The sequence below is a fragment of the Pseudophryne corroboree genome, chromosome 3 (assembly GCF_028390025.1).
Source record: "Pseudophryne corroboree isolate aPseCor3 chromosome 3, aPseCor3.hap2, whole genome shotgun sequence".
In the NCBI taxonomy this organism is placed as follows: Eukaryota; Metazoa; Chordata; class Amphibia; order Anura; family Myobatrachidae; genus Pseudophryne; species Pseudophryne corroboree.
In genome coordinates this window covers 493,971,510-493,999,108 of record NC_086446.1, presented here as the reverse complement: position 1 = coordinate 493,999,108, position 27,599 = coordinate 493,971,510, and the positions used below count along the sequence as shown (strand labels likewise).

General features: G+C 48.5%; 1 protein-coding gene across 5 annotated transcripts in view; it reads right to left on the bottom strand.

Annotated features, from left to right (window-relative positions):
* The window catches only part of DNAH9 (dynein axonemal heavy chain 9), a 1,014,643-nt gene that overhangs the window by 695,989 nt on the left and 291,055 nt on the right, over positions 1-27,599 (bottom strand). For all 5 annotated transcript variants that reach the window (XM_063960955.1, XM_063960958.1, XM_063960957.1 and 2 more), the window contains exons 11-12: positions 7,389-7,503; positions 7,118-7,186 (exon numbers count right to left, since the gene is read on the bottom strand). In XM_063960955.1, the coding sequence (XP_063817025.1) occupies positions 7,118-7,186; positions 7,389-7,503 (184 nt within the window). The remainder of the gene's footprint in view (positions 1-7,117; positions 7,187-7,388; positions 7,504-27,599) is intronic.

Here is a 27,599-nt window from a genome sequence, read left to right as displayed (position 1 = left end):
GAAGAGCCCACCTTCCTTGTGGAATGGGCTTTTACCGATTTAGGATGCGGTAACCCTGCCGCAGAATGAGCTTGCTGAATCGTGTTACAGATCCAGCGCGCAATAGTTTGCTTTGAAGCCGGAGCACCCAGTTTGTTGGGTGCATGCAGGATAAACAGCGAGTCAGTTTTCCTGACTCCAGCCGTCCTGGCTACATAGATTTTCAAAGCCCTGACTACGTCCAGCAACTTGGAAGCCTCCAAGTCCCGAGTAGCCGCAGGCACCACAATAGGTTGGTTCAAATAAAACGCTGATACCACCTTTGGGAGAAATTGGGGACGAGTCCTCAATTCTGCCCTGTCCATATGGAAGATCAGATACGGGCTTTTACATGACAAAGCCGCCAATTCTGACACACGCCTAGCTGAAGCCAAGGCCAACAGCATGACCACCTTCCACGTGAGATACTTTAGCTCCACGGTCTTAAGTGGCTCAAACCAGTGTGATTTCAGGAAATCCAACACAACGTTAAGATCCCAAGGTGCCACTGGAGGCACAAAAGGGGGCTGAATATGCAGCACTCCCTTAACAAACGTCTGAACTTCAGGCAGTGAAGCCAGTTCTTTTTGAAAGAAAATAGATAGGGCCGAAATCTGGAACTTTATGGATCCTAATTTTAGGCCCATAGTCACTCCTGACTGTAGGAAGTGCAGGAATCGACCCAGCTGGAATTCCTCTGTAGGGGCCTTCCTGGCCTCACACCAAGCAACATATTTTTGCCATATACGGTGATAATGTTTTGCTGTCACGTCTTTCCTAGCCTTTATCAGCGTAGGAATAACTTCATCCGGAATGCCCTTTTCCGCTAGGATCCGGCGTTCAACCGCCATGCCAACAAACGCAGCCGCGGTAACTCTTGGAACAGACAGGGCCCCTGCTGTAACAGGTCCTGTCCGAGAGGCAGAGGCCATGGGTCCTCTGAGATCATTTCTTGTAGTTCTGGGTACCAAGTTCTTCTTGGCCAATCCGGAACGATGAGTATAGTTCTTACTCCTCTCTTTCTTACTATCCTCAGTACCTTGGGTAGGAGAGGAAGAGGAGGGAACACATAAACCGACTGGTACACCCACGGTGTCACTAGTGCGTCCACAGCTATCGCCTGAGGGTCCCGTGACCTGGCGCAATATTTTTTTTTTAGCTTTTTGTTGAGGCGGGACGCCATCATGTCCACCTGTGGCAGTTCCCAACGGTTTACAATCTGTGTGAAGACTTCTTGATGAAGTCCCCACTCTCCCGGGTGGAGGTCGTGCCTGCTGAGGAAGTCTGCTTCCCAGTTGTCCACTCCCGGAATGAACACTGCTGACAGTGCTAGCACGTGATTCTCCGCCCATCGAAGGATCCTTGTGGCTTCTGCTATTGCCATACTGCTTCTTGTGCCGCCCTGGCGGTTTACATGGGTGACCGCCGTGATGTTGTCTGACTGAATCAGTACAGATTGGTTTTGAAGCAGGGGCTCTGCTTGACTCAGGGCGTTGTAGATGGCCCTTAGTTCCAATATATTTATGTGTAGAGAAGTCTCTAGACTTGACCACTGTCCTTGGAAGTTTCTTCCCTGAGTGACTGCCCCCCATCCTCGGAGGCTTGCATCCGTGGTCACCAGGATCCAGTCCTGTATGCCGAACCTGCGGCCCTCGAGAAGATGAGCACTCTGCAGCCACCACAGCAGAGACACCCTGGCCCTTGGGGACAGGGTGATCAACCGATGCATCTGAAGATGCAATCCGGACCATTTGTCCAACAGATCCCACTGAAAGATCCTTGCATGGAACCTGCCGAAGGGAATTGCTTCGTAAGAAGCCACCATCTTTCCCAGGACTCGCGTGCAGTGATGCACCGACACCTGTTTTGGTTTCAGGAGGTCCCTGACCAGAGATGACAATTCCTGGGCCTTCTCCTCTGGGAGAAACACCTTCTTCTGTTCTGTGTCCAGAATCATTCCCAGGAAAAGCAGACGCGTCGTAGGGATCAGCTGCGACTTTGGGATATTCAGAATCCAGCCGTGCTGTTGCAACACTTCCTGAGAGAGTGCTACGCTGACCAACAACTGCTCTTTGGACCTCGCCTTTATGAGGAGATCGTCCAAGTACAGGATAATTATAACTCCCTTTCTTCGAAGGAGTATCATCATTTCGGCCATTACCTTGGTAAATATTCTCGGAGCCGTGGAGAGACCAAACGGCAACGTCTGGAATTGGTAATGACAGTTCTGTACCACAAACCTGAGGTACTCCTGGTGAGGTGGGAAAATGGGGACATGCAAGTAAGCATCCTTGATGTCCAGCGACACCATAAAATCCCCCTCTTCCAGGCTTGCAATAACCGCCCTGAGCGATTCCATTTTGAACTTGAACTTCTTTATATAAGTGTTCAAGGATTTTAAATTCAGGATGGGTCTCACCGAACCGTCCGGTTTCGGTACCACAAACATTGTGGAATAGTAACCCCTGCCCTGTTGAAGGAGGGGGACCTTGATTATCACCTGCTGGAGGTACAGCTTGTGAATTGCCGCCAGTACTACCTCCCTTTCCCTGGGAGCAGCTGGCAAGGCTGATTTGAGGTAACGGTGAGGGGGAGTCGCCTCGAACTCCAGCTTGTATCCCTGAGACACAATTTGTACAGCCCATAGATCCACTTGTGAGCGAACCCAATGGTTGCTGAAGTTTCGGAGACGCGCCCCCACCGCACCTGGCTCCGCCTGTGGAGCCCCAACGTCATGCGGTGGACTTAGTGGAAGCAGGGGAGGATTTTTGTTCCTGGGAACTGGCTGCCTGGTGCAGCTTCTTTCCTCTACCCTTGCCTCTGGCCAGAAAGGATGCTCCTCTGACCCGCTTGCCTTTCTAAGGCCGAAAGGACTGCATTTGATAATACGGTGCTTTCTTAGGCTGTGAGGGAACCTGAGGCAAAAAAGTCGACTTCCCAGCAGTTGCTGTGGATACGAGGTCCGAGAGACCATCCCCAAATAGTTCCTCACCCTTATAAGGCAAAACCTCCATGTGTTTTTTAGAATCAGCATCACCTGTCCACTGCCGAGTCCATAATACTCTCCTGGCAGAAATGGACATTGCATTAATTCTAGATGCCAGCAGGCAAATGTCCCTCTGTGCATCCCGCATATATAAGACGACGTCTTTTATATGTTCGATGGTTAGCAAAATAGTATCCCTGTCGAGGGAATCAATGTTGTCTGACAGGGTATCAGTCCATGCTGCTGCAGCACTACACATCCAGGCTGAAGCAATAGCAGGTCTCAGTAGAGTACCAGAGTGTGTATACACAGACTTCAAGATAGCTTCCTGCTTTCTATCCGCAGGATCCTTTAGGGCGGCCGTATCCTGAGACGGCAGTGCCACCCTTTTAGATAAGCGTGTTAGCGCCTTGTCCACCCTAGGGGATGTTTCCCAATGTAACCTATCCGTTGGCGGGAAAGGGTACGCCATCAGTAACCTCTTAGAAATCACTAGTTTCTTATCAGGGGAACTCCACGCTTCTTCACACAAATCATTTAATTCATCAGATGGGGGAAAAGTCACTGACTGCTTTTTCTCCCCAAACATAATACCCCTTTTGGTGGTAACCGGGTTAATATCAGAAATGTGCAATACATCTTTCATTGCAGTAATCATGCATCGGATGGCTTTTGTAGACTGTACATTCGTCTCATCCTCATCTACACTGGAGTCAGACTCCGTGTCGACATCTGTGTCTGCCATCAGAGCTAGCGGGCGTTTATGAGCCCCTGACGGCTTCTGAGTCGCCTGGGCAGGCGCGGGCTGAGACCCCGGCTGTCCCAAGGCTGCTGCGTCATCAAACCTTTTATGTAAGGAGTTGACACTGTCGGTTAAGACCTTCCACATATCCATCCAATCAGGTGTCGGCCCCGTCGGGGGCGACACCACATGTATCTGCCCCTGCTCCGCCTCCACGTAACCCTCCTCATCAAACATGTCGACACAGCCGTACCGACACACCGCACACACACAGGGAATGCTCAGACTGAGGACAGGACCCCACAAAGTCCTTTGGGGAGACAGAGAGTATGCCAGCACACACCACAGCGCTATATAACACAGGGATTTTCACTGCTAATAAGTGATTTTCCCAATAGCTGCTTGTTTGTATCGATTTGCGCCTAAATTTATGTGCCCCCCCTCTCTTTTTAACCCGTCTTGTACCTGGATACTGCAGGGGAGAGCCTAGGGAGCGTGCTTCCAGCGGAGCTGTGAAGGAAAATGGCGCTGGTGTGCTGAGGAAGAAGGCCCCCGCCCCCTCAGCGGCGGGCTTCTGTCCCGCGTTTTGTGTGACTTAATGGCGGGGGTTTGCACACATATACAGTGCTAGACTGTATTATGTGTGTAATTTGTGCCAAAAGGTATTATAATTGCTGCCCAGGGCGCCCCCCCCCCCAGCGCCCTGCACCCTACAGTGGCCGGAGTGTGTGGTGTGCTGTGGGAGCAATGGCGCACAGCTGCAGTGCTGTGCGCTACCTTAATGAAGACAGGAGTCTTCTGCCGCCGATTTCATCTCTTCTGGCTCTGCAAGGGGGACGGCGGCGCGGCTCCGGGAACGGACGATCGAGGTCAGGCCCTGTGTTCGAACCCTCTGGAGCTAATGGTGTCCAGTAGCCTAAGAAGCACAAGCTAGCTGCAAGCAGGTAGGTTTGCTTCTCTCCCCTCAGTCCCACGTAGCAGTGAGTCTGTTGCCAGCAGATCTCACTAAAAATAAAAAACCTAACAAATACTTTCTTTCTAGCAAGCTCAGGAGAGCCCACTAGGAGCACCCAGCTCTGGCCGGGCACAGATTCTAACTGAGGTCTGGAGGAGGGGCATAGAGGGAGGAGCCAGTGCACACCAGATAGTACCTAATCTTTCTTTTAGAGTGCCCAGTCTCCTGCGGAGCCCGTCTATTCCCCATGGTCCTTACGGAGTTCCCAGCATCCACTAGGACGTCAGAGAAAAGGGGGACGCTGTCTTCCGTAATGTGTAAAAAGGGACGCCGTCTGCCGTAATGTGTAAAAAGGGGACGCTGTCTGCCGTAATGTGTAAAAAGGGGACGCTGTCTGCCATAATGTGTAAAAAGGGGGACTGTCTGCCGTAATGTGTAAAAGGGGCTCTACCTGGTGTAGTGGCGGTACTGTGCGGTATAATTTGAATAATGGAGACTACTGTGCACCGTAGTATGAATTGGAATTATTTTGTGGCAACACCCTTTCCCCATGAAGCCACACCCCTAATTTTTTGCACGCGCCTACGGCGTGCACTGCCCATATTTTACATAAGGATGGGGGGCGCCAATGCCATTTCTTGCACACAGCGCTAAAATACCTAGTTACTGCACTGGTAATATATTCATGTAAAGTATACTGTGGCCAGGCCGTGTATACAAAATAGCGTGATATAGTGTTCAGAAAGTGACACCTGGAGATCTTTTTACACTCACATTCAGCACTTCCTATTTTGAATAGATTTTACAGCAATTGCAGATGTACTGTATGTGCTAAAAGACTGGATACCTCAAAGCATTTTATCATGCATCTGTGACATTACCATTAACAACTGTTCCTGCCTTAGGGGGTTATTCAGGTTTGTTAGCAAACCAAAAAAGTTACCAATTGGGCAAAACCATGTTGCACTGCAGGTGGGGCAGATGTAACATGTGCAGAGAGATTTAGATTTGATTGGATTGTTTTGTTTCTGTGCATGCTAAATACTGACTGCTTAATTTCTACACTGCAATTTAGATTTCAGTTTGAACACACCCCACCCAAATCTAAATCTCTCTGCACATGTTACATCTGCCCCACCTGCAGTGGAGCATGATTTTGCCCAATTGCTAACTTTTATGGTTTGCTCACAAACCTGAATAAGGCCATTAGTTCAAAGTCACTAGTCTTGGAAAAATCCCAACTTCGAAACATTAATGGACTCAAAAATTACAGTGCATCTTTAACACATACAAAACCATTTTAAAGACCATATGTTATATATGTATATAAAACTATACTGTGAGGTTAACACATAAAAATGATTTTAAAGAGCAGGGGCTTATAGGATATTCAGGAGGTCAACACCAAAATGTTGACAGATTCTGAGTGTCGTTAGTCAGGAGGTCGATATGGTCATTAGGCTGACAATCAATATGCAAACATGCATTTAGGTCGACATGGTTAGAATGTGAACATGTTCAGAATCACTGGCGTATATATTGAGGGTGCAGTGTGTGCTGAGTCCAGAGGGGCCCCCACCGTACACGCTGCACCAATTTTCTGAATACTTACCACTCCGGAGTCCCATGTCATCGTCAGCAGCTCTGTGAAATCACACCAAAAATGTCACAGTAGCCATTTTCACGGTGTTCTGCGCATGCGCAGTAGAGAAATCACTGGGAAAATGGCCGCCGCGTAATTTTCACGGTGATCTGCGCATGCGCAGTAGAGTCTGAGCCCTCTAGTGCTCAGACTCTCCAGCGCTGAGGCAGAGAGGAAGGGGCTGAACGGAGGAGGCAGCACACGGGCTTCCTCCTTTATTAAAGCGCCCCTGTTCAGAATGTTGACATTTTACATGTCAACACCAAAAGGTTGACTTTTTTTTTCCTGATTTTTAGAGTTTGAGTTAGGTGTAGGGTTAGGCAAAAATAAAAATCATATTTCAACATTTTGGTGTTGACATTAGAAATGTTGACATTCTGAACAGGTCAACATTTTAACCATGTCAACATCAATGCATGTCTAAATATTGTCAACCTAATGAGCATGTCGACATTATGTCGACATTCCGGTGTTGGCTTTGTGAATCTCGACAAATCATACTGGAGACGTATGTATGTATGTATGTGTTTGTGTATCTATATACTGTATATAATAAAACAATTTTTTCAGGGATGGCCTGGGAACTGCTATCACTGTATTACTTGGCATTTGCCTGTCAGAGTTATTCCCCCAAAAATGGTTGCTTCTAGCAGAAATCTTGATTTTGGTGGCAATGGTTGGCTTAGCAACACAGTAATTCAGAGCAAGTCTTCTTTGATTGGACTACCAGCCTCAAATTTAGAAACGTACAATGATGTAAAACATGGTACTTACTTATCCAATAGAGCCATCATCTCTTCATACTTCAGCTTCATTCTTTTGCCTTCATCAGATTCCATGCAACTTTGAAAAGAAGCATTAAGTTACAAAATCTTTTATGTATTTATCTACTTTAATTTTTAGAAAATGTCAAGTGACAATTGCAGATAACACAAGCAATTCAACAGAACTTTATGAGAAAAGCACATGCGTGGGGCCTAAAGAGTCTGCCATAATGTAAGACATACACATGTCACAATGGGACAACGAAAGCAGCGAGACTTACGGGTGTGTAATGTGGTAGAAGTTGCTGTAATTAATCTGCAGGCGCTCTCTCAGCTCTTTAGCCCAGTTCAGGTTCCCGGCGACCAGGGGCATATTTTTATTGATCTGTGGATATCCTGAAAGAAAGTTTATGAAAAATGCTACATGTGTGTAGTCAAATAAACAGGCTGAGAGAGTAGGTGCGATACACATATTTTTTACCTTACAAAAATAAATATTTACTTAAGAAAAGTAAAATTGGCATTGTACCGAAGAGCATCAAATTTAAGCAACGCTGTCTAAACATGTAACAAAAATTTTACAGTTTTAGTTTTATTATGAGTATATGCTTACACATTAAACATTCTAAAAACTCATCACAGCAAATAATACATAATCATATAAAACAATAAAATCTTGTAAATAATATCTGTTTAAATGGTGAGTTATGCTAGTTCATGTTTTTTAACAATTTGTGTGTATCAGAAGGAAGAATGCAACAACTGCTGTCGCGTATTACAGATATTAGAAGTCACCTAAGGTTTCTGCAACCTATAAAAGCACTAATCCTACAGTTTATGGCTTTAAATAAGAATTTACTTACCGATAATTGTATTTCTCGTAGTCCGTAGTGGATGCTGGGGACTCTGTAAGGACCATGGGGATTAGCGGCTCCGCAGGAGACTGGGCACATCTAAAGAAAGCTTTAGGACTAGCTGGTGTGCACTGGCTCCTCCCCCTATGACCCTCCTCCAAGCCTCAGTTAGGATACTGTGCCCGGACGAGCGTACACAATAAGGAAGGATCTTGAATCCCGGGTAAGACTCATACCAGCCACACCAATCACACCGTATAACTTGTGATCTGAACCCAGTTAACAGCATGATAACAGAGGAGCCTCTAGAAAAGATGGCTCACTACAGCAATAACCCGATCTTTTTGGTAACAATAACTATGTACCAGTATTGCAGACAATCCGCACTTGGGATGGGCGCCCAGCATCCACTACGGACTACGAGAAATAGAATTATCGGTAAGTAAATTCTTATTTTCTCTAACGTCCTAAGTGGATGCTGGGGACTCCGTAAGGACCATGGGGATTATACCAAAGCTCCCAAACGGGCGGGAGAGTGCGGATGACTCTGCAGCACCAATTGAGAGAAACTCCAGGTCCTCCTCAGCCAGGGTATCAATTTTGTAGAATTTTACAAACGTATTTGCTCCTGACCAAGTAGCTGCTCGGCAAAGTTGTAAAGCCGAGACCCCTCGGGCAACCGCCCAAGATGAGCCCACCTTCCTTGTGGAGTGGGCATTTACAGATTTTTTGGCTGTGGCAGGCCTGCCACAGAATGTGCAAGCTGAATTGTACTACAAATCCAACGAGCAATAGTCTGCTTAGAAGCAGGAGCACCCAGCTTGTTGGGTGCATACAGGATAAACAGCGAGTCAGTTTTCCTGACTCCAGCCGTCCTGGATATTTTCAGGGCCCCTGACAACATCTAGCAACTTGGAGTCCTCCAAGTCCCTAGTAGCCGCAGGCACCACAATAGGTTGGTTCAGGTGAAACGCTGAAACCACCTTAGGGAGAAACTGAGGACGAGTCCTCAATTCCCCCTGTCCGAATGGAAAATCAGATAAGGGCTTTTACAGGATAAAGCCGCCAATTCTGACACGCGCCTGGCCCCGCCAGGGCCAACAGCATGACCACTTTCCATGTGAGATATTTTAACTCCACAGATTTAAGTGGTTCAACCCAATGTGACTTTTGGAACCCAAAACCTACATTGAGATCCCAAAGTGCCACTGGAGGCACAAAAGGAGGCTGTATATGCAGTACCCCTTTTACAAACGTCTGAACTTCAGGGACTGAAGCTAGTTCTTTTTGGAAGAAAATTGACAGGGACGAAATTTGAACCTTAATGGACCCCAATTTCAGGCCCATATACACTCCTGTTTGCAGGAAATGTAGGAATCGACCCAGTTGAATTTCCTCCGTCGGGCCTTACTGGCCTCGCACCACGCAACATATTTTCGCCAAATGCGGTGATAATGTTTTGCGGTTACATCCTTCTTGGCTTTGATCAGGATAGGGATGACTTCATCCGGAATGCCTTTTTTCCTTCAGGATCCGGCGTTCAACCGCCATGCCGTCAAACGCAGCCGCGGTAAGTCTTGGAACAGACAGGGTCCATGCTGGAGCAGGTCCCTTCTTAGAGGTAGAGGCCACGGATCCTCCGTGAGCATCTCTTGAAGTTCCGGTTACCAATTTCTTCTTGGCCAATCCGGAGCCACGAATATAGTGCTTACTCCTCTCCATCTTATCAATCTCAGTACCTTGGGTATGAGAGGCAGAGGAGGGAACACATACACTGACTGGTACACCCACGGTGTTACCAGAGCGTCTACAGCTATTTCCTGAGGGTCCCTTGACCTGGCGCAATACCTGTCGAGTTTTTCCCATCGGTTTATAATCATGTGGAAGACTTCTGGGTGAAGTCCCCACTCTCCCGGGTGGAGGTCGTGTTGAGGAAGTCTGCTTCCCAGTTGTCCACTCCCGGAATGAATACTGCTGACAGTGCTATCACATGGTTTTCCGCCCAGCGAAGAATCCTTGCAGCTTCTGCCATTGCCCTCCTGCTTCTTGTGACACCCTTGTTTGTTTACGTGGGTGACTGCCGTGATGTTGTCCGACTGGATCAACACCGGCTGACCTTGAAGCAGAGGTCTTGCTAAGCTTAGAGCATTGTAAATGGCCCTTAGCTTCAGGATATTTATGTGAAGTGACGTCTCCAGGCTAGACTATAAGCCCTGGATATTCCTTCCCTGTGTGACTGCTCCCCAGCCTCGCAGGCTGGCATCCGTGGTCACCAGGACCCAGTCCTGAATGCCGAATCTGCGGCCCTCTAGAAGGTGAGCACTCTGCAACCACCACAGGAGGGACACCCTTGTCCTTGGTGACAGGGTTATCCGCTGATGCATCTGAAGATGCGACCCGGACCATTTGTCCAGCAGGTCCCACTGGAAAGTTCTTGCGTGGAATCTGCCGAATGGGATTGCTTCTTAGGAAGCCACCATTATACCCAGAACCCTTGTGCATTGATGCACTGAGACTTGGCTCGGTTTTAGGAGGTACCTGACTATCTCGGATAACTCCCTGGCTTTCTCCTCCGGGAGAAACACCTTTTTCTGGACTGTGTCCAGGATCATCCCTAGGAACAGAAGACAAGTCGTCGGAACCAGCTGTGATTTTGGAATATTGAGAATCCAATCGTGCTGCCGCAACACTACCTGAGATAGTGCTACACCGACCTCCAACTGTTCCCTGGATCTTACCATTATCAGGGAATCGTCCAAGTAAGGGATAACTAATATTCCCTTCCTTCGAAGGAATATCATCATTTCAGCCATTACCTTGGTAAAGACCCGGGGTGCCGTGGACCATCCATATGGCAGCGTCTGAACTGATAGTGACAGTTCTGTACCATAAACCTGAGGTACCCTTGATGAGAAGGGTACATTTTTTTACATGAAGGTAAGCATCCTTGATGTCCCGAGACATCATGTAGTCCCCTTCTTCCAGGTTCGCAATCACTGCTCTGAGTGACTCAATCTTGAATTTGAACCTCTGTATGTAAGTGTTCAAAGATTTAAGATTTATAATCGGTCTCACCAAGCCGTCCGGCTTTGGTACCACAACAGTGTGGAATAATACCCCGTTCCCTGTTGCAGGAGGGGTACCTTGATTATCACCTGCTGGGAATACAGCTTGTGAATGGCTTCCAAAACTATCTCCCTGTCAGAAGGAGACATCGGTAAAGCCGACTTTAGGAAACGGCGAGGGGGAGACGTCTCGAATTCTAATTTGTACCCCTGAGTATCACCTGAAGGATCCAGGGGTCTACTTGCGAGTGAGCCCACTGCGCGCTGAAATTCATTGAGACGGGCCCCCCACCGTGCCTGATTCTGCTTGTAAAGCCCCAGCGTCATACTGAGGGCTTGGCAGAGGCGGGAGAGGGTTTCTGTTCCTGGGAACTGGCTGATTTCTGCAGCCTTTTCCCTCTCCCTCTGTCACAGGGCAGAAAAGAGGAACCTTTTGCCCGCTTGTCCACGAAAAGACTGCGCCTGATAATACGGCGTCTTCTCATGATGAGAGGCGACCTGGGGTACAAACGTGGATTTCCCAGCTGTTGCCGTGGCCACCAGGTCTGAAAGACCGACCCCAAATAACTCCTCCCCTTAATAAGGCAATACTTCCAAATGCCGTTTGGAATACGCATCACCTGACCACTGACGTGTCCATAACCCTCTACTGGTAGAAATGGACAACGCACTTAGACTTGATGCCAGTCGGCAAATATTCCGCTGTGCATCACGCATACATAGAAATGCATCTTTAAAATGCTCTATAGGCAATAATATACTGTCCCTATCTAGGGTAACAATATTTTCAGTCAGGGAATCCGACCACGCCAACCCAGCACTGCACATCCAGGCTGAGGCGATTGCTGGTCGCAGTATAACACCAGTATGTGTGTAATACATTTTAGGATATCCTCCTGCTTTCTATCAGCAGGATCCTTAAGGGCGGCCATCTCAGGAGAGGGTAGAGCCCTTGTTCTTACCAGCGTGTGAGCGCTTTTTACTAAGCAGCTCAGGAGAGCCACCTAGATTGCACCCTTCTCGTTCGGGCACAGAAATCTAACTGAGGCTTGGAGGAGGGTCATAGGGGGAGGAGCCAGTGCACACCAGCTAGTCCTAAAGCTTTCTTTAGATGTGCCCAGTCTCCTGCGGAGCCGCTAATCCCCATGGTCCTTACGGAGTCCCCAGCATCCACTTAGGACGTTAGAGAAATATACAGTATCCTGTGGCAAAAAAGGGTAGTTTGCCACAGACTGTTACAGGAGAGACAAGGCTTCCCCTGAGAGTCTGCAGGTTTATGCTACAGACAGGGTTAAACCTTCACATTCTTCGGCACACATAGCACAGATTCACAGGTGGACCACATGGGTATGATTATTTAGCTAGTGGGTGCTTGAGGTATAACTAGCTGGTCTTGTGTTTGAGCCGGGGTGACTGATGTAGAGTTAGTTGGTCGGTGACTAGAGAGGTGACAAGTGTCTAGTCAGTGTCAGGGTCGCAGGAATACATTTTGGTGGTGCGATAGCTGGATGCAGAGACTTGCGCCAACAGAAAACATCCTGACATCTTAATAAACGCCAGAACCCTTGTCCAGGAAGAACTGTGTAGGCATAAACTATTACTGTGTTTGCCACAAGTGGTGTCATCATTGGGATTTTAAAGGACAGCCAGTTCCTGCTGTCCACCCAGCCAACAGATCCAGAGTGGTGAGTCTTGCAACCATAATCACAAAGTTTTCTGTGAAGTGCTGTTTCAAACATAACATTTTCCTGCATATGTGAAAAGGAAGTGAGGCAGAATTTGCTAAATTATAAGTCGTGTGGACACTGTCCTTGGAGTGAAATATTGCGTTGTAATGTTGTTGAATTCTTTCTTTAAACCACAACAAGTGTTTATGAAAACTGGTACAGCAGAGAATGTGTTAAAAGAAAAAAAAAATGTGTTTTTCCTGCTGAAAGCTCAAGTCTGGTTTCTGGCCCCTTAACCCTTTCATGCATGAATTATTATAACATAATGCAAGATTTTGTTTAAAATGTCTTTTATCAGTCTTCCGGGCTCTTGTTTTTCTGAACTATAAAACTAAAGACGTTATACACATTTCCACTTAAGTGGACATCATGCATCTGAACATGACAAATTGCCCTACTTCCATGGAATAGTATTTTAACTGTGAAAGTTATTTTTTCCTTGCAAAAACTTAAGGTAAAATGCAAAAATAAGTGCGGCATCCAATTAACTGCGTTAATCAACCGCAGCCAATTGGCTCGCCCGGGGATATCCTATTAGCCCGAACTCTCGGTACTTACCAGGGGTTTTGTTCTGCCTACCTAAGGCAGGTGAAACGAAATCCCCAATAAGTGTTCTTCAAAGCCGTGATCACTGCCGCAGAAACACACAGGTCCGTGGCTTTTTGTAGAACCTGGGCCAAATGTAATAGAATGAGAGCTTCAAATAGTGAGAGATTTGGTAAGGTTTTGCAGTGTTTTTTAAAGTGGCAATCATTTACACAGCAAGATCAACCTAGTTTTGCAGTGTAAATGATTGCCACTTTAAAAATAAAACCTGAAAACCTTACCAAATCTCTCACTTTCTGAAACTCTCACTCTATTACATTTGGCCCCCTATGTGTTTCTGTACGGTATAGGGTAATTACCACACAATGAAAACGGACTTTAATTGGATTAAAAAAAGCCAGTTTTTGCCATGCGGTAAATTACCACGGGTAATAGGATGCCCTCCTAAATGTCTAGTAAGGTTCCAATCTGTTCTTATCATGTTTCTTATTGTATTTTTAATCCAGGAAAAAAAATCTGGAGATGCCTTTGAGAAAGTCACATGTTCATGACAAAACAGGTCAGGACTCCGCCCCCCCTTTTTTCTTTTGGTGTACACCTGGGATCTTCAGCAGAAATATAGAAAACTTTGAAGGGTTCACAAACGTTCAAGCACCACTGTATTGTTTCTGTGCATGGTAAATACTGGCTGCTTTATTTTTACACTACAATTTAGATTTCAGGTTGAACACATCACACCCAAATCTAACTCTCTCTGCACAGGTTACATCTGCCCTACCTGCACTGCAACATGGTTTTGCCCAAATGTGTGCTTTTGTGGTTTATTATTATTATCCTTTATTTATATGGCGCCACAAGGGTTCCACAGCACCCAATTACAGAGTACATAAACAAATAATCAAACAGGAAAACAGCAACTTACAATTGATGACAATATAGGACAAGTACAGGGTAAATAAACATAGCTACATCAGCAGATGACACTGAAATAAGTATCAGGTGGCAGAAGACTGCTGGATTTGGTGCAGTTGTAGATTATTAAAGTAAGAAAGGATAAGCACATGAGGGAAGAGGGCCCTGCTCGTGAGAGCTTACATTCTAAAGAGGAGGGGTAGACAGACAGGGGTGACACAGATGGGGTACATAGCGTAGAACAGAGGGTTAGAATGATATTTGGCTGAGTTTGGTGAAGAAGTGGGTCTTGAGAGCCCGTTTGAAGTTTTGTAGAGAGGTGGAGAATCTGAGGGGGAGAGGTAGGGAATTCCAGAGAAGTAGTGCAGCACGTGAAAAATCTTGGAGGTAGGAGTGGGAGGGAGTAATTCGCAGGTAGGAGAGTCGGCGTGCATTAGCAGAACAAAGAGGTTGGGTGGGAGTGTAAAGGGAGATAAGGTCAGAGATGTAGATGGGAGAGGAGTGGGTGAGTGCTTTGTAAGTGAGGTTTACTTACAAACCTGAATAAGGCCCTAAGATTTTGGCCCAGATATAAGAGACATGACCAGGGAAAGCTCAGCGCTTCCATGATTGGCGTTTAATCATGGGTGAAGCAGGTCGTTCATCTGGTTGCAGCCAGAAACCAATTAATCTGGCGGTATGATTTTAGCCATTGACCACTGTATCTGTGGGCTTGACAGGAGCCTACAGAGGTGGGTGCTGCAAGCAGTTCCCCAGACTTATGAGGACTTGGCTACGGCAAAAGACCAATATTCAGCACTGCAACACATCTAAGGCTCCAGAGGGGAATCCAAAACTGGTCGACATTCCGACAGCAGAGTCAGTAATGTTTTGAATGTGGCAAATCCGGGCATTTCTGTGCTGAGTGTCCAAGCTGTCAAGAACCCATGGACTGTACAGTGGCTAAGCTGGGTCCCACCTTTCCTAGTTGCTGCACCAGTAGTATGCATTCATGGAACTACAGAGGAATTAGAGTGGGTTTGCCTATCACTAATGCTAAAAAGTCAAACAGTTAAGGTAGTGGCAGCCATAGCATCACAGCTAAGATACTATAGCCCTTACCCTGGAGTTAGACTGTTGTTACAGAAGGTTATTGCTGACCAGATCCGCCTGGACATGTCGGCAACAGATACAAGGGCCGAATGTCCAACCGTAAAGTAACCCAACTCTCACTGGAGTCAGGAAGAGAGTCAACAGAACCGTTGTTTATAAATTATGGATGCAGGTCAATGACTGCTACTCATACAAAGTCTTGCCCAAGAAGACAAGAGAAGCAAACATTGGCTAGAGACACTGTTGAGGAAATTTTGGTGCCGGCAGATGAAGCTGAGAACTGGTCCCCAATTACTATACTAATTTTGCTACAAGAATTTGCTAGGGATCACCTACATGATGCTACCCTATAAAATGCATTTAAAACCATTGCTGAACGTAATGGTGTACTGAAAGTTTCCAGGCAAGTAAAAGGTGTAACATATTTTTTCTATTAAAGGGAATTTTTTGTTTAGAGCGGGGGCTGTTCAAGGGAAAAGACGAGTTTTATGGTAAGAACTTACCCTTGTTAAAACTCTTTCTGCGAGGTACACTGGGCTCCACAAGGAATGGACAATGGGGTGTAGAGTAGGATCTTGATCCGAGGCACCAAGAGGCTCAAAGCTTTGACTGTTCCCAGAATGCATAGCGCCGCCTCCTATATCACCCCGCCTCCCTGCACAGGATCTCAGTTTTTAGTTAAACAGTCCAATGCAGTAGCAGGAAAAGAGACGACAACGGTTAGCAGCCACAACACCGCATTCTCACGACAGGAGACGTGTCAGCGGCTAATGCCATACCAACCCAAAGAAACTAAGTGCGTCAGGGTGGGTGCCTTGTGGAGCCCAGTGTACCTCGCAGAAAGAGTTTTAACAAGGGTAAGTTCTTACCATAAAACTCGTTTTCTGCTGCGGGGTACACTGGGCTCCACAAGGAATGGACAATGGGGATGTCCTAAAGCAGTTCCTTATGGGAGGGGATGCACTGTAGCGGGCACAAGAACCCGGCGTCCAAAGGAAGCATCCTGGGAAGCAGCAGTATCGAACGCATAGAACCTTATGAATGTGTTCACAGAGGACCACGTAGCCTCCTTGCACAATTGTTCAAGGGTCGCACCACGTTGGACCGCCCAAGAAGGTCCAACAGACCGAGTAGAATGGGCCTTAATGTGATCAGGAGCAGAGAGACCAGCCTTCACATAAGCATGTGCAATCACCATTCTAATCCATCTTGCCAGAGTTTGCTTGTGAGCAGGCCAGCCACGTTTGTGAAACCCAAACACAACAAAAAGAGAATCAGATTTCCTAATAGGAGCAGTTCTCTTCACATAGATACAGAGAGCCCGCACCACATCCAAAGGCCGCTCTTTGGGAGACAGATCAGGAGAAACAAGTGCCGGAACTACAATCTCCTGATTAAGGTGGAACGAAGAAACCACCTTAGGTAGATATCCGGGACGAGTCCTAAGAACCGCCCGGTCACGGTGAAATATCAGATATTGGGAACTACAGGACAAGGCACCCAAATCCGACACTCTTCTAGCTGAAGCAATAGCCAGCAGAAACACCACCTTAAGGGAAAGCCACTTAAGGTCAGCTGAACCAAGAGGTTCAAACGGAGACTCTTGTAACGCCTCCAAAACCACCGACAAGTCCCAAGGAGCCACAGGTGGGACATAGGGAGGTTGGATACGCAGCACGCCCTGGGTAAAGGTATGCACATCAGGTAAGGTCACAATTTTTCTCTGAAACCACACCGACAAGGCAGATATTTGAACCTTGAGGGAGGCCAGACGCAGGCCTAAGTCCAGGCCTTGCTGAAGAAAAGCCAACAACTTGGCTATACTAAACTTGGAAGCGTCATAATCGTTAGATGCGCACCAAACAAAGTAAGAATGCCAGACCCTATAGTAAATCCGAGCCGAAGCCGGTTTCCGGGCCCGCAACATAGTTTGAATGACTGCCTCAGAAAACCCTTTAGCCCTTAAGACGGAAGCTTCAAGAGCCACGCCGTCAAAGACAGCCGGGCTAGGTCCTGGTAGACACAGGGGCCCTGAACGAGGAGGTCTGGGCGTTGTGGAAGTAGAATTAGACGCTCTGACGATAGGCCCTGCAGGTCTGAGAACCAGTGCTGGGCCACGCTGGAGCTATGAGAAGCAGAATTCCTTTTTCTTGCTTGAACTTCCGAATTACCCTGGGCAGGAGTGACACCGGAGGGAACACGTACGGCAGCCAAAACCTCCACGGTACTGCCAGCGCATCCACGAATGATGCTTGAGGATCCCTTGTCCTTGCTCCGAAGACCGGAACCTTGTGATTGTGTCGAGACGCCATCAGATCTACGTCTGGAAGGCCCCACCTTTCCACTAGGAGTTGAAACACTTCTGGATGGAGGCACCACTCGCCGGCATGCACGTCCTGACGACTGAGAAAGTCCGCTTCCCAATTCAGGACTCCCGGAATGAATATTGCCGATATGGCCGGTAGATGGCGTTCTGCCCACTGTAGAATCCGTGAGACTTCCTTCATTGCTTGGCGGCTTCGAGTGCCGCCCTGATGATTTATGTAAGCCACTGTGGTGGCATTGTCCAACTGTACTTGAACAGGACGGTTCTGAATTAAATGCTGGGCTAGGTTCAAGGCACTGAAGACCGCCCGCAACTCCAGAATATTGATCGAGGGGAGGGACTCCTCCTTGGTTCACCGCCCCTGAAGGGAGTGTTGCTCCAGCACCGCACCCCAACCTCTTAGACTGGCATCTGTCGTCAACAGGACCCAGTCAGATATCCAGAACGGACGGCCCCTGCACAGTTGTTGGTCCCGGAGCAACCAGAGCAGCGACAGACGGACCTCCGGAGTCAATGAGATCATTTGAGACCTGATCCGGAGAGGCAGGCCCTCCCATTTGGCTAGAATCAGCCTCTGAAGAGGGCGAGAGTGAAATTGAGCGTACTCCACCATGTCGAATGCTGACACCATGAGGCCCAGCACCTACATCGCCGAATGTATCGACACTTGCGGACGAGATAGGAAGCAACGAATCCTGTCCTGAAGTTTTAGGACTTTCTCCTGAGACAGGAACAACCGCTGGTTGTGAGTGTCCAATAGTGCTCCCAGATGCACCATGCTCTGAGCAGGGATCAGGGATGACTTCTTCCAGTTGATGGGCCACCCGTGGGCTTGCAGAAACCGGACCATCACATCTAGATGACACAGGAGAAGTTCTGGGGAATTTGCCAGGATTAACAAGTCGTCCAAATACGGCAGTATCCTGACTCCTTGACGACGGAGTACCACCGTCAGCACCGCCATGACTTTTGTAAAGACTCGCGGAGCCGTTGTTAAACCAAAAGGTAACGCCCGAAACTGGTAATGGAGGTTGCCAATTGCAAATATCAGGTATTGCTGATGAGACACTGCTATAGGAATATGCAGGTAAGCATCCTGTATATCCAGGGAGACCACGAAGTCCCCTGGTTCCAAGGCCAGAACTATAGAGCGAAGGGTTCCATCCGGAACTTGGAAACCGTCACAAACCTGTTCAATGCCTTGAGGTTGAGAATGGGCCGGAAGGACCCATTCGGTTTTGGGACTAGAAACCGCGGAGAATAGTACCCCCGGCCCCTCTGCGCAAGAGGCACCTGTACTACGACTCCTGTTTCCAGGAGGGCCTGTACCACCGAATGTAGAGTATTTGCCTTTGTCTTGTCCAACGGGACATCTGTCTGGCAAAATCGATGAGGGGGTCGGTTTTTGAAGCCTCGAGTGACGACTTCCCGTACCCAGGCATCTGAAGTGGTCTTCAACAATTCCTGGGTATACTCTAGAAGCCGGCCCCCCACCCCAGGATCCCCCAGAGGGAGGCCCGCCCCGTCATGCGGCAGGCTTATCTGTCTTGGAAGCTGGCTGACGGGCCGCCTAGGCTCTTTTGGGCTTAGGCTTACTAGGTTTGGAAGTGCGGGCCTGTTTGTTGTACGCCTGACCTTTTGCTTTACCTGAAGAAGGACGAAAGGGGCGAAAGGAAGTACCTTTAGCCTTCGACATAGAAGGAGCAGTACTTGGCAGACAGGCAGGTTTGGCAGTAGCCAAGTCAGCCACAATCTTATTTAAGTCCTCCCCAAACAGAATATCTCCCTTAAAAGGGAGTACCTCCAGGGTTTTTCTAGAGTCGAGATCCACAGACCAGGATCTCAGCCACAATATCCGGCGAGCCAGAACTGACGTAGTAGAGGCCTTGGCTGCCAAGATACCGGCATCAGAAGCCGCCTCTTTAATATAACGAGAAGCTGTGACAATATAAGACAAGCATTGTCTAGCATGGTCAGAGGAGATTTCAGCATCTAACTCCAAGGCCCATGCTTCAATGGCCTCTGCAGCCCAAGTAGCTGCAATAGTGGGCCTTTGTGCAGCACCCGCGATGGTGTAAATCGCTTTCAGACAACCCTCCACGCGTTTATCCGTAGGCTCTTTTAGAGACATGAAGGTGGTGACCGGTAGAGCTGAGGAAACCACCATCCTAGCCACATGTGAGTCCACTGGAGGAGGCGTTTCCCAATTCTTAGACAGCTCCGGCGCGAGGGGATAGCGAGCCAGCATCTTCTTTTGAGGCACAAATTTCGTACCCGGGTTTTCCCAGGGTTCCTGACGTATATCAATTAGGTAGTCAGAGTGAGGTAAAACTTGTTTAATCACCTTCTGATGCTTGAACCTATCTGGTTTCTTAGGAGGAACGGATGGCTCGGGATCATCCGTAATCTGTAAAATTAACTTAATAGCCTCCAAAAGATCAGGAACATCCACATGTGAACCACCCTCCCCCTCAGCCGTATCCGAGTCAGAACCTGTGGGGTCAGTGTAAGCGCCGTCTTCATCCAACGAGGTGTCAGTGACAGCAGTGGATTGTGAGGAGACAAGCGCTCGCTTAGAGGACCCCTTGGACGTAGGCGAGCGATGGTCAGACTTTTTAGTAGTCAGGGACTGGTTCAACTTCTTTATTTGAGCAGATAAATCGTCCGCCCACGGCGGGTTAGCTGCAGGGACCACAAACGGTTGTACCGACATTGGGGGTCCCATAGGGGTTGTTAGTTTATGAACTAACGTATGCAGAAGCGTGGAAAAAGCGGCCCACGATGGGTCATTATTTGCCCCCGTTGCCACAGTCCCACTGGGAGCCCAAAGCTGCTATATTCTCCTCATAGGTATATGCGGCATCAGCAACACCGGCAGTGTGTACAGCCCCAGAACCGTTACCCTCAGAAGCAGACATGATATAACTTGCAGTATCAGGTAACACAGTACAATTTGTCAGCAGCACAATACCTCTAGCCCAAACCCCTGCGCAGTGTAGTCAGCACCAGCAGAAATAAAGGAGAGATACGGTGACTAAATCACAGAGAAAAATACGTAATACAGTATATCTTTGTGAAAATCCTATATTAGATAAAATCTGACGCACCAAGCCCCCTCAGGTTATAGAATATAGGGATAGCAAGTTGAGTGAAAGACACGAAATGGACACCACTCAGCTATCAAATGCACACACAAATAGTCACAGTTTGTACAATGCAGAGGTTATTACAATACTGTAATACTGCACTGGACTAGCTTACACAGCTATATAACAATAGATATAACAGTACACAGTAAGAACTGGATGTATATCACAGGGTAATTGTACTAATAAACCCTGACTAAATGCACTCTTTCTTAAATAACACTGACTAAAAAAGGCAGGTAGAATACTTAAGTGTCTTGTAAAGTCACAGCACTGACAACCAGGCGGCTTTACATAGGAGGATTTGCCCAAGCATTCCCAGGAACAATGAGCTGAGGGGTAATGGCGCCGCAGACACTGCCAGGGAGTGAAGGAGAGACAGATATGCAGCTCCAGGGCGGGAACATTTGCAGAAAATGGCGCCCTGGAGCTGGGGGAGGAGCTTCAGATCCAAGCTTTATCCCCCTGCTGGCAAAACCACCGGGTACTGCGGGCTCTAATAAAACGGTTTATAGAGAAAACCTGACCTGTCCCATGCCCTGGTGATCTAGTGGGATTGCCTGTACTGCCACAGTGTCCACCACCAGCGCGCGCGGCCCGCCTCCCACTGACCGCGCCGGATCGCGATAAAGACCGGGTCCCGCAAGCGGGGCCCACTTACCACCTCCCGAAGCGCGGCCACGGATCCCGGAGAGCCCCCGTCGTGTGTGCCTGACAAGAAGAAAACCGGAGCCTCCTGCTGTAGTTACCCGGTAACCAGGGCTCGGGAGTGTACAGCGCCGCTGGGGAGAGCCGGAGCTGCAGCCGTGAATGTCCACTGACCTGTAATACTGCTGCTGCCCTTGAAGTCTTCACTTTTTTCCTCAGAAAAAAAGCTCTTCTTAGGGCTGCCTGGAGCAGCCCCTCTGTTTAGTGCCTGCTACTGCAGCACCAACTACAAAACTGAGATCCTGTGCAGGGAGGCGGGTTGATATAGGAGGCGGCGCTATGCATTCTGGGAACAGTCAAAGCATTGAGCCAGTTGGTGCCTCGGATCAAGATCCTACCCTACACCCCATTGTCCATTCCTTGTGGAGCCCAGTGTACCCCACAGCAGAAATGCTGATCAACTGTTGATACCGCAGGTACACGTTCCTTTTTTTTTTAGAAATCTGCACACACACACACACACACACACACACACACACACACACACACACACACACACACACATCTTTATGGGGGACATTTGGGTGAAGAAAAGACCCTAGAAAGAGTTGCTAAGGTTCTACTGGCTGGGAATACGTGGGGCAGTAAAAAGGTACTTTCATGTCAAAACTGATGAACAAGTTAAGTCAAATACTTGGCATAAAGGCACTGTGCACATCAGTCTACCACCCACAAATGGATTATGACACTCGGGCAGTAGTCCATTCTTTCAACCTGTGGAACTATACCTGGTTTCAGTAGTTAAACAACACTTTACTGTATATCCGTGGCTAGATGGACTGTGGTAAAATATGAAGTTGATTCAGCTAGGTTGTAAATGACAGTGCCGGTTCTTGGTCTTGTGGCGCCCCGGGATAAGTATAGGGGCGTAGCTTCAAATGGGGGCGTGGTCAGTTACGCCCCCATTTATGCCCCCTGTAGCGACGCTGAAAGAAAAAATAAAATAAAAAAAAGTATACTTACCATCCCCGTTCCTGATCCAGACCGCTGCAGACCTCCTCCGCCGGCGGCGCCGCTCTTCTCCTCTTCTCTCCTCGATCTATGGGAGAGACGTTATTACGTCTCTCCCATAGAACAGCATAGACACTAGAGGTCAATTATGACCCCTAGTGTCTGTGCCACTATGCTGTGCGGTGCGCGATGACGTCATCGCGCACCGCACAGCAAAGGTCCTCTACATGAAGGGAAACTAGGCCGTAGCGTCTAGTTTCCCTTCATGGAGAGGACCTTTGCTGTGCGGTGCACGATGACGTCATCGCGCACCGCACAACTAAGGTCCTCTCAATGAAGGGAAACTAGACGCTATACGTCTGGTTCCCTTCAAAGCGGGGGGGGGGGGCACAGCGGGGCACTGCGGGGGGCACAGTGGCGGATCTTGCCCTGGTGCGGCGCCCTCCGGAAGGCGGCGCCCAGGCAAAAGTACCGCTTGCCCGTGGCAAGATCCGCCACTGGTAAGGGAATACATCTGCGAGTGGAATAGCTCTATTGTACTAGTCGCAATAATCAATGGGGCAATTTGCCTGTGTAATCATTTTAAACAGAGGTTCTCAAACGCGGTCCTCAAGGCACCCCAATGGTACAGGTTTTAAGTTTATCCATGCTTTGCAACACGTGCCTTAATTAGCACCTCAGTCAATTTGATTTAACCATCTGTGATGAGCCATGGATATACCTAAAACCTGGCGTTTGAGAATCTCTGATTTTAGACATTTGAATAAAGTCTCCCAGTTCAATAATTACCCTATGCCATGGATAGATGGAAAGATAGATAGATAGATAGATAGATAGATAGATAGATAGATAGATAGATAGATAGATAGATAGACAGACAGATAGATAGATAAACTGACGGAGAACTTTGACGGAAGCAAGTATCTGACCAGTTTAGACCTCACAAAAGGAGGACCTGTGGCTGGCCTTACGCACAACGCCAGTGCTACAAGCAACTGATTTCAGGAAAAGGTTTTTCCAGCAGACTGATGCCTCAGGAGCAGGTTTAGGCCCGATGCTTTCTCAAATGGTTAATGGAGAGGAAAACCCATCCTGCATCTCAGTCGCACCTAGGGAGAAAAAGTATGCGTCTGTTGAACAGTAATGCCTCGCCATTGTGGAGGTCCTCTGATATTATTTGTTCAGTAGAGAATTTATCCTGATAATGGCCCATGCACAATTAAAGTGGATGTAAGTAAATAAAGATGTCAATGCGAGAGTGACCCGGTGGTTCTTGACATTGCAGCCTTTCCACTTCACCGTGGAACATAGACCATGAGCCATGCATAAAAAACGACATTTATGGTAAGAACTTACCTTTGTTAAATCTCTTTCTGCGAGGTACACTGGGCTCCTCAAGGATAGACATTGGGGTGTAGAGTAGGATCCGAGGCACCAACAAGCTCAAAGCTTTGACTGTTCCCAGAATGCACAGCGCAGCTTCCTCTATAACCCCGCCTCCCTGCACAGGAGCTCAGTTTTTAGTTAACCAGTCCAATGCAGTAGCAGGAAAAGAGACGACAACGGTTAGTAGCCACATACACCACACTCTCAAGACAGGAGAAGTGTCAGCGGCTAATGCCATACCAAGCCAAAGAAGCTAAGTGCGTCAGGGTGGGCGCCTTGTGGACCCCAGTGTACCTTGCAGAAAGAGATTTAACAAAGGTAAGTTCTTACCATAAATCTCGTTTTCTGCTGCGGGGTACACTGGGCTCCACAAGGATAGACATTGGGTATGTCCTAAAGCAGTTCTTTATGGGAGGGGACGCACTGTAGCGGGCACAAGAACTCTGCGTCCAAAGGAAGCATCCTGGGAAGCGGCAGTATTGAACGCATAGAACCTTATGAACGTGTTCACTGAGGACCACGTAGCCGCCTTGCACAATTGTTCAAGGGTCGCACCACGGCGGACCGCCCAAGAAGGTCCAACAGACCGAGTAGAATGGGCCTTAATGTGAGCAGGAGCCGACAGACCAGCCCTCACATAAGCATGTGCAATCACCATTCTAATCCATCTGGCCAAAGTTTGCTTGTGAGCAGGCCAGCCCCGTTTGTGAAATCCAAACAGTACAAAGAGAGAATCAGATTTCCTAATGGAAGCAGTTCTCTTTACATAGATACGGAGAGCCCGTACCACATCCAAAGACCTCTCTTTGGGAGACAGATCAGGAGAAACAAGTGCCGGAACTACAATCTCCTGGTTAAGGTGGAATGAGGAAACCACCTTAGGTAAATATCCGGGACGAGTCCTAAGAACCGCCCGGTCACGGTGAAATATCAGATATGGGGAACTACAGGACAAGGCACCCAAATCCGACACTCTTCTAGCTGAAGCAATAGCCAGCAGAAACACCACCTTAAGGGAAAGCCTCTTAAGGTCAGCTGAACCAAGAGGTTCAAACGGAGACTCTTGTAACGCCTCCAAAACCACCGACAAGTCCCAAGGAGCCACAGGCGGGACATAGGGAGGTTGGATACGCAACACATCCTGAGTAAAGGCATGCACATCAGGTAAGGTCACAATTTTTCTCTGAAACCACACCGACAAGGCAGAAATATGAACCTTGAGGGAGGCCAGACGCAGGCCTAAGTCCAGGCCCTGCTGAAGAAAAGCCAACAACTTGGCTATACTAAACTTGGAAGCGTCATAATCGTTAGATGCGCACCAAACAAAGTAAGAATGCCAGACCCTATAGTAAATCCGAGCCGAAGCCGGTTTCCGGGCCCGCAACATAGTTTGAATGACTGCCTCAGAAAACCCTTTAGCCCTTAAGACGGAAGCTTCAAGAGCCACGCCGTCAAAGACAGCCGGGCTAGGTCCTGGTAGACACAGGGGCCCTGAACGAGGAGGTCTGGGCGTTGTGGAAGTAGAATTGAACGCTCTGACGATAGGCCCTGCACGTCTGAGAACCAGTGCCGTCTGGGCCACGCTGGAGCTATGAGAAGCAGAATTACTTTTTCTTGCTTGAACTTCCGAATTACCCTGGGCAGGAGTGACACCGGAGGGAACACGTACGGCAGCCAAAACCTCCACGGCACCGCCAGCGCATCCACGAATGCTGCTTGAGGATCCCTTGTCCTTGCTCCGAAGACCGGTACCTTGTGATTGGGTTAAGACGCCATCAGATCTACGTCTGGAAGACCCCACTTTTCCACTAGGAGTTGAAACACTTCTGGATGGAGGCCCCACTCGCCGGCATGTACGTCCTGATGACTGAGAAAGTCCGCTTCCCAATTCAGGACTCCCGGAATGAAGATTGCCGATATGGCCGGTAGATGGCGTTCCAACCAATGTAGAATCCGTGAGACTTCCTTAATTGCCAGACGGCTTCGAGTGCCGCCTTGATGATTTATGTAGGCCACTGTGGTGGCGTTGTCCGACTGCACTTGAACAGGACGGTTCTGAATTAAATGCTGGGCTAGGTTCAATGCATTGAAGACCGCCCGCAATTCCAGAATGTTGACTGAGAGGAGGGACTCCTCCTTGGTCCACCGACCCTGAAGGGAGTGTTGCTCCAGCACCGCGCCCCAACCTCTTAGACTGGCATCTGTCGTCAACAGGACCCAGTTGGATATCCAGAAGGGACGGCCCCTGCACAATTGTTGGTCCCGGACTCACCAGAGCAGCGACAGATGGACCTCCGGAGTCAATGAGATCATTTGAGACCTGATCCGGTGAGGCAGGCCGTCCCAGTTGGCTAGAATCAGCCTCTGGAGGGGGCGAGAATGGAATTGAGCATACTCCACCATGTCGAATGCTGATACCATGAGGCCCAGCACCTGCATCGCCGAATGTATCGACACTTGCGGACGAGAAAGGAAGCAACGAATCCTGTCCTGAAGTTTCAGAACTTTCTCCTGACACAAGAACAACCTCTGGTTGTGAGTGTCCAATAGCGCTCCCAGATGCACCATGCTCTGAGCAGGGATCAGGGATGATTTCTTCCAGTTGATGAGCCACCCGTGGGCTTGTAGAAACCGGACAGTCATATCTAGATGACGTAGGAGAAGTTCTGGGGAATTTGCCAGGATTAACAAGTCATCCAGATACGGCAGTATCCTGACCCCTTGACGGCGGAATACCACCGTCATCACCGCCATGACTTTGGTGAAGACTCGTGGAGCCATTGTTAAACCAAAAGGTAACGCCCGAAACTGGTAATGGAGATTGCCAATAGCAAACCTCAGGTATTGCTGATGTGACGCTGCTATAGGAATATGCAGGTAAGCATCCTGTATGTCCAGGGAGACCATGTAGTCCCCAGGTTCCAAGGCCAGAACTATAGAGCGAAGGGTTTCCATACGGAACTTGGAAACCGTCACAAACCTGTTCAATGCCTTGAGGTTGAGAATGGGTCGGGATGACCCATTCGGTTTCGGGACTAGAAACCGTGGAGAATAGTACCCCCGGCCCCTCTGCGCAAGAGGCACCTGTACTACCACTCCTGTATCCAGGAGGGTCTGTACCACCGAATGCAGATTGTTTGCCTTTGTCTGGTCCAACTGGACGTCTGTCTGGCAAAATCGATGAGGGGGTTGGTTTTTGAAGGCTATGGCATAACCTCGAGTGACGACTTCCCGTACCCAGGCATCTGAAGTGGTCTTCAACCATTCCTGGGTATACCCTAGAAGCCGGCCCCCACCCTGGGATCCCCCAGGGGGAGGCCCGTCCCGTCATGCGGCAGGCTTATCGGCCTTGGAAGCTGGCTGACGGGCCGCCTGGGCTCTTTTGGGCTTTGGCTTACCAGGTTTGGAAGTGCGGGCCTGCTTGTTGTACGCCTGACCTTTTGCTTTACCTGAAGGACGAAAGGGGCAAAAGGAAGTACCTTTGGCCTTCGACACAGAAGGAGCGGTACTTGGCAGACAGGCAGTTTTGGCAGTAGCCAAGTCAGCCACTATCTTATTTAAGTCCTCCCCAAACAGAATATCTCCCTTAAAAGGGAGTACCTCCAGGGTTTTTCTAGAATCCAGATCCACAGACCAGGATATCAGCCACAATGTCCGGCGAGCCAGGACTGACGTAGTATAGGCCTTGGCTGCTAGGATACCGGCATCAGAAGGCGCCTCTTTAATATAGCGAGAAGCTGTGACAATAGAAGCTGTGACAATATATGACATGCATTGTC